The sequence below is a fragment of the Solanum pennellii genome, chromosome 9 (assembly GCF_001406875.1).
Source record: "Solanum pennellii chromosome 9, SPENNV200".
NCBI classification, from domain to species: domain Eukaryota; kingdom Viridiplantae; phylum Streptophyta; class Magnoliopsida; order Solanales; family Solanaceae; genus Solanum; species Solanum pennellii.
Window position 1 is genome coordinate 23,658,150 of NC_028645.1, and position 11,025 is coordinate 23,669,174.

The window sequence follows — 11,025 nt, forward strand, 5'->3', positions numbered from 1 at the left end:
CCCCCAAACCCCCCTCCTTCCTCCCTCCTAGTCTCTCTACTGACATGTGAAAACTGTTAATAGCTTCAGTAGTACTAGTATTTACTTATGTAAAGTAGAAAGGGAAGAAAGAAAATAAACAAAACTAATAAGAATGTTATTTTCCTTACCCTTCTATGGCTATGGAATTTACATGTCCTCTGTTTTACAGGGCCAATACAAGTCAACTCTAGTGTGTCCTGTGTGTAATAAAGTCTCAGTAACGTTTGACCCATTCATGTATCTCTCTTTGCCGCTTCAATCTGCCACATCCCGTACTATGACAGTAACAATTTTCACTTGTGACGGAAGTGCACTGCCAGCTGCCTGTACAGTTACTGTACCAAAGCAGGGACGTTGCAGGGACTTGATTCAGGCACTTGGTAATTCTTGTTCCTTGAAGCAAAATGAGAAACTTATGCTTGCTGAGGTTAGTCCTCTGATCACTCAAGTTAGCATTTAAGCGTGATATACTTGATTTCTAATTTGGATTCACTTGTTTCTTGTGCTGCTTGTAGATACGTGGTCATTTGATTCATCGTTTTCTGGAAGATTCTCTAATATCTCTGTCTTCTATAAAAGATGATGATCATCTTGCTGCCTACAAGATGCCAAAATCAATAAAGAACTCAAAGTTTCTTCAACTAATCCACCGCCGGGAAGAACGGTATGCATAGTTTGTAACTTGTTTGCACCACTATGCACTTCCTATTTTCTTCAGTCTCTTTCCGATTCTCCAAGGCGTTGATGTTTGGTATTTAAAATGCTTTTTAGTAAGAACATATATGCAATCTTCTCTCTTCTAATTAATGCTGCCTCTTTTCTTTGTAGTGAAATTGGTATCTCTCAAAGTAATGTTGGGTGGAAGCCTTATGGAACACCTCTTGTTTCACCAATCTGTTGTGATGATGTCACCACAAGGGGCGATATACAGTTGATAGTTCACAGAATGCTCTCGCCTATGCTAAGAACAGAAAATCCAGGATTTAATTGTGTTTCTCGCTCTAAGACAGCAGCAGCAGCAGCAGCCAACGCATCCCGTCTTGCCGCTTCTAGTGAAGCCTGTGTAGACTCTAGTCTAGCAAATGATGATCCAAGACAGAAGGATGTGCCTAGCTCAAAATTGGAGAACTTGGAGAAACTACCTCTGCAATTGGTTGATGAGAATAATGCATGCATTGACCTAACTGTAGGGGAAGATAAATCTGTCAAATTGTCTTCATCGTCAGTTTCAATACTTGTATTTGCTGATTGGTCTCAGAAGCTTTTGGAAAATTATGATACTCGTTACATAGAGAATTTGCCGGAAGTTACAAAGTATGGACCAGCTACAAAAAAAGCTCGAACTGAACCTCTTTCACTGTACAGTTGCTTGGAAGCTTTCTTACGTGAAGAGCCATTGGTTCCTGAAGATATGTGGTTAGTTTCTTCCTGTTCTCATTGCTCATGTTGCCAGAATGTTCCCAAAAAGGAGACATCTATTTGCTCATTATATGCCTGATGTTTTTTCATACAATGTTTTTCCTTTTCAAGTGGTTGATTATATCAATTTTTTTTGCTTAAATGTTATAGGTATTGTCCTACATGCAAAGAGCGAAGACAAGCAAGTAAGAAGTTAGATCTTTGGAGGCTTCCTGAAGTGCTTGTTATCCACCTGAAGAGGTTTTCATACAGCCGGTCCATGAAGCATAAGCTGGAAACTTTTGTAAATTTTCCTATTCATGATTTTGACTTGACAAAATATGTGGCCAACAAGAACAACTCTCGACGTCAGCTCTATGAACTGTACGCACTAACAAATCACTATGGTGGGATGGGAAGTGGGCACTACACCGCACATATCAAGGTGCGTAATTTTGTTATGCAAGTGGTTATCTCTAATCCTATCTTTAGTTCATTGAAGTCTCTGGTAGTTTTCACTTATTGCATAACATAGATGTTAGTCTAAAATTAGAATGATATGGAGCAATCAGTAATTAAATCTTGCAAGTGGTGAGGTCCTCATGATTCATGGATACAATCTCATTGAAGGTTGAAATTGGTTAAGATTTCCTTGTTGGAGGTTATCTTTCAATTTGTTAGAAAAAAAAACAACTCTTTCATTATTCTTTTGTCACAGATCCCTCCAGGTGCAGTAACAAGCCTTCTGGTACTACACCTCAATGTGATTTGTTTGTGTTACAAAATCTATTAGATCAATATTATCTCTTGAAAATGAAAATTTTGCAAATATATTGTACATTGTAATATGCTAGTCTTTCCGTCATGCAGCTTCTTGATGAAAATAGATGGTACAACTTTGATGACAGCCACATATCACCGATTAATGAAGAAGATGTGAAGTCTGCTGCTGCTTATGTGCTTTTCTATCGGAGGGTAAAAACAGATCATGACCATTCTGTAAGTAATGGAACAGTGTCTTCAGCAGGTCAACAAAGCATCTCATCGCGGAAGTAGTCTCTCGCACCATGTAATCAGCTCTCTTGTACAAATCAATGTATTAATTTAGTGAAAAATACTTACTAGGAAGGAATGAAGTTTAGGGTGTCAGCCGTTTTGCAAAGTAAAATATGTGTGCGGGTGATGATCAGCCAAGAGTACCAATCCTAAGAGGGAAGGAGGAAGAAACATTAAGTAACAAAGTAGGGCAAAAAAATGAGGGAAAGCTGAAACCAGTTGTAAAAATTGTTCTTTTATTTCCCTTTTGTTTAGTTGTGGGTTATTCTTAACTTTTATTCCATCAAAACAATTAATCGAGTACTCAACTTTGACTAAACATTATAAGAACAAATGAGTTGTTTTCAATGATATATAGGCAAAATTCATTTGTCACATGAAGTAGTTCAGTAGTTTCATGATAAGTTGGACGAGCTTTTCTTTACACAGAAATTATTTTTGATCCTGGTGTAATAAGTTAAAATGTGAGTGAAATTATCCTTTTAATTGATATGGCTGAAATTGTTTTTTTTTTCCTTTTTGACTATCATATTATAAGTTTACTTGGACGTGATTTTATTCAATCTTTTATCATTGTTTTTATTCACATGAAGTTGTTTATATTGAGTTTAAATTTCACAACTTCTCTAATTCCTTCAGAGGATTTTGGAAGGGTGGTGTTACTTTACCTTGTAAAGATAGTAAAATTATACTTTTCTCCGTTTCACAAAGAATGATTTAGTTTGACTTGGTACGGAGTTAAAGAAAATAAAGAAAATTTTTTATCATGTGATTTTAAATTAAAGTTATGTTAAATGTATGAAATTGTCCTTTAATCTTGTGATGTTAAACATGTCAAAAAGAAATAGGTCATTCTTTACGGAGGGAGTATTTAATTAGACCTTGGTTCAAAGTTAAACATATCAAAAGCAATATGGAAAAGAAAAGAAATACTCCTCCTCCATAATTACTAGTACATTTTGACAAATCAAGATGTGATAAATTTTCTTTTACTAATTATATTCTCAATTAATTACTTTGAAAAAGGTTAAATTTTAAAAATTTTAAGTTTTTTGATTCATCTACTTTATAATTAATTAGAGTAAAATGATAAATTCATTATATTAATAATTATTTTTTCAATACATGTGTTAATTTAAAGTTAACAAATAATTAGGAATGGAGGGAATATTGTTATTGGTAGGGCAACGCAATAATGCAGAATCTCATGTCAATAATAATAACGAAGTATTCATTACTATTGGTGCTAGCATAGGGATAATTGCACGTTTGGTCCCTGGACTTTGCAAGTTTGATCCTTGTAACCTCCGAATCTTTCTTTCCCTACAAAGTGGTAAGCCATGTTAGTTTTGGATATAGATAAATAATAAAGTTGGTAGCCAACTGTTAGCAGAATATTTATAGTGGAAGGTCAACTAGTATGATATGATAAATTTGGATTCTCATCATTATTAGTAAAGCAAAGAGAGATGAAGCTTTTTGTGTTGTTGTGGTTGTTGTTGTTGTTGTTGTTGGAAGTTAATAGTGAAGATTCATGTACTTCAAATCTTAACCTAAAAAACAAACCTCTGTTTGATACTTCTTCATTTCATTGTGTTTCAGTATGGGATGAACAAGGTTATATCCTGAGAGTAAGTAGAGGTAGAGTGTTTGATACATTTACTCCTATATATATATACTAATTTCATTTATTTTAATATGATTGCAGTATTTGCAGACGGATACAAAAGTATGGAGTTTCCTCTTATCAGCTCCAAATAGCAATTCATTCATAGGGATGGGTTTTTCAAAAGATGGTAAAATGGTGGGTTCAAGTGCAATTGTTGGATGGATAAGCAACGATGGGTCTTCCACCATGAAAAGGTATTATCTAGGTGGACAATCATCGGCACAAGTTGTACCAGATGAAGGGAATCTTCAATTGGTGAATATGACATCTTCTATTATAGCTGAAAATTCAAGGATTTATATGGCTTTTCAATTGAGCACCGCAGTAACACCCACAAATCGACTTATTTACTCCCTCGGTCCTAACGGACGCCTACCATCACCCATCAATTATCAGTTGTCACAACATCGCGCACATATCTCCACCTTCTTTGATTATAAGTCAGGTATGTATGTATTTATTGTGATTGAACTCTATTTATATAATCTTGAGCCAAATCCAAAAAATAAAAATTCTGAATGAATCAGACAGATTACCTATAATTTTAACATTCCTAATGATCAGTAGTAATATACTCCTAAATAAATTAGCATAAAAGGACGGGTAAATAAATTCAAAAACTCTTCTTTTGTTTATCTTTGATTCCATAATTCCAACTTCTTTTTAGGCATTTTGTAAATAATAATGTGGATATTTTTAGATCTAATTATTAGCAGTATCAATATTTTAAAAATTAAATTATTAATAATAGAAATTTTTTTAGACCAAACTGTTAGACTGATTAGCATATTCATTCAATTACATATACAGGTTTATGATTAAGTTTAGTTTTGTGAAAAATACCAATTAGAGAAAACCATTAGAGTATTCAGGGCCGTAGCTATCCTATAAAGAGAGTGTCTGATTGGACACTTTTCATTGAAAATAATATTATATTTATAAATAAAATAATATATAAAGTAATTAAATAATAAATTTAGACCCTCTTAATAAAATAAAATGTTGCAGTCCAGTTATTTTAAATGCCTCCCGAAATATATGTGTTCAAATATTACTAATAAATATCTTTTTTTTCTTTTTTCTGGAATGCTCATTAAATTCTTGACTCCACGGAGAGTAATTGGTCAGTCAATGTGTTAATTCATTACATGAAATCAGTGCGGGGCCCACGGCAAGTGATGAACGCGTTTTGTGCTCTGTAATGTCATTTTCGAGAGAAAGCAGTTTAAGTAGTAGTAGTTTATCTCCACCTAACCAGCTACTTTATCAACCACTCCTACTAACTACACCTGAGATGTAAAAAATAAATCCAAACATTGGTAATTCATATAATCCATTCAGAATTTTAAGAGTTGGACTCAAAATAATTTAAATTTGTTTCAATATCAACCCACTCAAGCTTAACTCATTTGAAGAAAATTTTCAATTGAGCCCAATTCAATCTTCAATTTCAACCCGTTTAAAAACTTTTTATTAAGATGTGTTCCTATATTGAAAGTGTGAATTATTATCTATTTAACATCTTTTAAGATTTATCTATCAATTTGTTACTTTTTTAACAAAAAAAATATTGAGCGAAAATTCAGATTGTGATTATAAAAGTTAAATATCAATATTAAATTATTGAGATTAATTAGATTAAATTGGGTGGGTCAAGATCCAACCAGTTGTCCTAGCCCATTTGAGCCCAATCCATTTGAGCTCAAAGTAAACTTGCACGGGTCAAGACCCAATCCAATTTTTATTCAACCCATTATAATATTTCCAATTTTAACTCAACCTACCCATTTGATACCCTTAACTACACCCTAATTTTGAAATATATTTTCATTTTATTAATATAAAAACATAATTATTTTTTTACACTTTATCCATAATACTAAATACTAGTTTTTAAATTATTTTTAAAAAATTAATACTAAACGCAATTAATAAGGATAATGTACTTAAAATATCTATGTTAATAAGTATTTTTTTTAATGAATATGTCCAATTAAATCGTAAAAGAAAAAATGAACAGAGAAAGTAATAATACCACCAAAATATGTTGGTAAGCATAATATTTTCATTAGTTAATGAAGACTTGGAATGTAACTCCGAATCAGTGTGGGCTCTATCTGGGCTTCGGACACGAGGTAAATTTTTTTTTAAAAAACTTCAAATCAATGTTTTTTTGTAACTCACATATAATAAAACACAAAAATCATATTTGTATGCTATAATTATACTTTATAATTTGCTCCATAACAAACATAAATATGTATATTTCGCTATACATATACAAACAAAAAAATAGATGTATAATTTGTTATACAAATATAAAGAAACCAGTTGTATAATTTGTTATACATATACAAAAGAAGATAGTTGTATACAAAAGATCAGTTGTATAATTTGTGTATGTGTAAAACGAGAAAGAGAGAGACAAAAGAAAATTGAGCAGGAGAATATTTGTATTATATAATAATAAGTGTATAGACCGAAAATACATATATTTGCACGTGTATATACAATTTTCTCTCGTTTTATAAAAAAATGCAATTTATACATTTCGTTTCTATTTGTATAAGCGAGAGAGGCGAGGGTAGAAAACGAGGTCTGGGAGAGTGGCGAGCGAGATATTGGAGAGGGAAACGGATATATATATATATATATACATATATATATACATATATATATATACATATACATATATATATACATATATATATATATATACATATATATATATATATACATACATATATATATATATACATATATATATATATATATATATACAATTTTCTCTTGCTTTATATAAAAACCAACACATTTTATACATTTGTGTTTGTATAAAAATGAGAGGGAGGGAGCGAGTGAGAGAGGGAGAGTGGTGAGTATAAGTTTGAGGGAGAAAGGCGACAAACAAACAGTTTGTTACAAGGCACAATTAAATCTAAGTATTTTTATAACATTTAATTTGAATTATTAGTTTACCGTTATATACAATTTTTTTATTTAAAAAGTGGGACGGTCTTACTATGCTGAGGCATGCGTACTTTATGCATTTCTAATTTTTAATTTATAAAAAAATATGATAACACAAATTATAAAAAGTGCATTAACACTTGTAGAAAAATTTAAAATACAATTAAAGAAATTCATTTAAAAAACAAAACTTCTAACATGATTTTATGTTAGGATAAAGGAAAAAAATGGCATAATATACTCTTAACATTTTTTTATTTAGAGTTGATATACCATCATTATAAAAATGACTCATATATACCCATATCATTGCAAAGTGGTTCAGTATACTCCTTTTATGTAATGAAAGTGAATTGTTTTAAATTTATTGCTTTGATTTTTATATTATTTAAAATATTCCTATAGGGATATATATGATCCTTCTCACATTTTTTCTTTTACTTTTTTGATTATTATTATTTAAGTTTCTTATTCTTATTTTATTTTTTTCGCATTCTTTACTATAAAAATATGATAAATAAATAGAAAAAAATATGAATGAGAAAAAGAGAAGGATCATATATTGAAACTACAAATAAATTAAAAATACTATAATAGATACTCCAAATAAATAAATAGATCTTGTTGTATTGTTAGATGGAGTGTCTATTATAGTATCTTTTAATTTAAAACTTAATTAATTAAAGCCTAGAGCAAAACCTAAAGTTGTTCAGTCACCATATGCCTAGGACTTACATTATACCTATATTTAAAAAATGTTATAAAATATATCATATTAAATTTAACATATTGTTAATATATAATATATATATATATATATATATATATATATATATGTAAAGTTATTCGGTTCGATTCAAGAATTTTTCGATTTTTTTTGATAAATTGAAAGACCATCGCTATTGTTTGAACGATTATACACTTCAATTATTGTCCATGATTTTACTTAAAAAATGATATCAATCATTTCGATTCGATCAATTTTTCATATTATTTTTGACACCCCTACCCTATATGCTTAAGTTGGCAATGGAGGTACAAGGACTAGTTCATGTGGTCAATACATGTATCTATGTTGGTGAGAGGGAACACATGCAAAATCACACTACAACTCACATTAGTGAATTATTGTGCTCCTGTTTAGTTTTAATTTTAATTGAAGTGGGAGAAGAAATGAATTGCTTTTGAATGGTTGATTAACAGGTGAAAGTAAATCAAAGATCCCTTATGCAAATCTTAGGAGTAGTCATGGAGTGTTGAATATGTTGAGCTGGGGTATTTTGATACCAATTGGGGTCATGGTTGCTAGATACTTTAGGCAATATGATCCAATATGGTTTTATACTCACACAACTATTCAATCAATTGCCTTTCTCCTTGGATTTTCTGGTATTGTATGTGGTTTTGTTCTTGAAGATCGTCTTAGCGCTCATGTTGATAAACACAAAGCCATTGGCATCTTCATTCTTGTTCTTGCTTGCTTGCAGGTTTCTTCATCTACCTGTTTTTACTATCTTATCTTATGAATTATATATATTATTATAAAATAATAGTTGATTATCTCTCTCTCTCTCTCTATGTATATACGGTTAGGTCATTGCATTTTTGGCTCGACCAGGAAAGGAATCAAAAGCAAGAAAATATTGGAATTGGTACCATCAGATATTGGGAAGGGTTTTGATAATTTTGGCAGCAGCAAATATTTTCTATGGAATCCATTTAGGAGGTGCAGGGACTGCTTGGAATGTTGGTTTTGCTGTTACTCTTGTTGCATTATGCAGCATTTCTATCGTTCTAGAAATAAGGTTGTGGATGACTAAGTAAATTACTCCTTCGTCCTTTTCGTTTCTATTCTTCTTCCAACAAATATTATATATTCTTTTATGTTTTATTTTCTCACGTTTGGTTGTCTTAAATATTTCAAAAAAAATGTTTTCCAAATAAACTTACTTTTCACAAATTTAAGGAAAATGACTTCCCTTTAAAAATAAGGAAAACATTATCCAAAATCATTATGAACCTCATACCTTAACTTTCCATCCTAACTTAAGTTTCAAATCTTGATTTCTAATACCAATCCTAAATCTGACTCCTGATTCTCAATTCGAGACCAGACACTTGATCTCGATTCGAGACCCAACCCTCGAGTTTTAGATTGAGTCATTGTTGAATCTCAAGTTAGAAATAGAGGTCAAATTTTGAGTTAGGGTTGGCGTCTAGTCTCGGGTCTAGGTTGGGTCTCTGGTCAGGGTTAGGTCTCGGGTTGAGGTTGAGTCTCAAGTTGGGTATGAGTTTGGGTGCTAAGGTCTGGTGTCAGGGTTGGGGTCTGGTCTAAGATCAGGTCTCGGTATCGGGTCTTGAATTAGGTCTTGGGTTGAGTCTCATGTCTTTGGTCAGGGTCGATGTTGGGTTCTCAGGTTTGCGTTGGGTCTTGGGTCTCAAGTCGGGTGTCGGGTCTTGGAGTTGGGGTCGTGTCACAACTTAAAGTACACCCTATACGTGACATGATGAATATATTCCCGAAAGATCCTAAACAAACCACTTGACCTAAACATGACATAAAAGAAGTACTACAAGAGAGAATAGGTAACATAAGTCTCATATCATATAAGAAATCTAAACATAAGTGCCGAGAACTGAATCGTGTCTGACATAGCCTTTCTTTCAACATAAAAGTGATCCAGACGTAACCCATACACCACGTACAATTCTGAAACGAAAAGACAATAAAATAACTAAAACATCCACGATCTTGTCCTCAGAGCAGGAGGAATCATAAATACAATGTGCTAATAAAACAATTCAAGCTATTTACGAGCGGAAGGAGGAGCATCATATCCTATATTATGAGACAATATAGACACAAGTATGCATTAGTAAGATAAGTGTACTAAGTATGAGAAAATGCATAAGATGTAGGCATGATAGACGATAATTCTAAACATAATATGCAAGACCAAGTAAAATATAATAAAGCTTTTAGAAACAAATAAAAAATCATAAACAAGGTCAATGCATACTTAAAGAACGTAATTCATTTATGGGATATATACCATTAACCAACAGTAAGACAATGTGAGATATAACATGGAATTCGGCATGACCCTTACACCGAAAAGGAGAATCTACTTGCCAGTGTATAACTCTATCACATTCATTATTTGCTAAAGTGTATCCACTTGTTAGGTCATTTAAGACAATCCTATTGAGGCACATAGTTTGAGACAATAGAAATTTCTGCTAAAGACCGAACCTCTACTAGTAGTAGGACCTCAATTTCAAAGTCCTCCCACTGCTAAGTAAAATTCAACATAAAATACATAATCACATTCATATTGAAATACTTGGAATAGTAGGCATTTAGTCATATCAATCCAATCATGAGTCCACATTAGTAGCTCCTTTCAATCTGATTTCGTAAAACTTTCATAGGAGACACTTACCTTTCTAAGCATCTAAATCAAGATTCCATTCAATTATGAGAAAACCTTTCACAAATTATTGACACTTTATCTTAAAAGCATCCTTTAGTTGTAAATCATTCTTTGAATAAGACACACGTAAATCTTTAATCATATTCTTGATTATAGTTCACAAATTCATAAGCATTGTTCATAATTCAAGTTCATGAAATAGACATAAGCATGGCCTGATGAAATCAAATGAATTTTATGTAGAATTAAATCAAATTATGCACAATAAAATTGAATATAAAAATTGAATCTTAATAAACATGACCCATGGAGAATGACATGAAACCCTAATGGAATTGACTTAAATTAATTTAAGAGATTGAAATTCTTTTGGGAGCCAATGGATGAAAGGGATCTGTTGGTGAATTCCCACATACCTTGACAATCACAACCCTAAGTATGCAAGGAGGAAGAAACCTTGAAGCTTAAAACCCTAGT

The 11,025-nt window shown here is 31.8% G+C and overlaps 2 protein-coding genes across 3 annotated transcripts in view; both read left to right on the forward strand.

Moving 5' to 3' along the window:
• Window positions 1-2,852, forward strand: part of LOC107031377 (ubiquitin carboxyl-terminal hydrolase 5) — a 16,206-nt gene extending 13,354 nt beyond the window's left edge. For both annotated transcript variants that reach the window (XM_015232721.2, XM_015232722.2), the window contains exons 9-13: window positions 191-448; window positions 537-685; window positions 850-1,437; window positions 1,591-1,864; window positions 2,290-2,852. In XM_015232721.2, coding sequence (XP_015088207.1) covers window positions 191-448; window positions 537-685; window positions 850-1,437; window positions 1,591-1,864; window positions 2,290-2,475 — 1,455 coding nt within the window. In that variant the 3' untranslated portion in view covers window positions 2,476-2,852. The remainder of the gene's footprint in view (window positions 1-190; window positions 449-536; window positions 686-849; window positions 1,438-1,590; window positions 1,865-2,289) is intronic.
• Window positions 2,853-3,831: 979 nt separating this feature from the next.
• On the forward strand, window positions 3,832-9,005 carry LOC107029365 (cytochrome b561 and DOMON domain-containing protein At3g07570-like). The gene is made up of 4 exons (XM_015230764.2): window positions 3,832-4,106; window positions 4,184-4,589; window positions 8,318-8,601; window positions 8,708-9,005. The coding sequence occupies exons 1-4, from the start codon at window positions 3,945-3,947 to the stop codon at window positions 8,936-8,938; spliced, it is 1,083 nt and encodes a 360-aa protein (XP_015086250.1). The 5' UTR covers window positions 3,832-3,944; the 3' UTR covers window positions 8,939-9,005.
• Window positions 9,006-11,025: the final 2,020 nt, after the last annotated feature.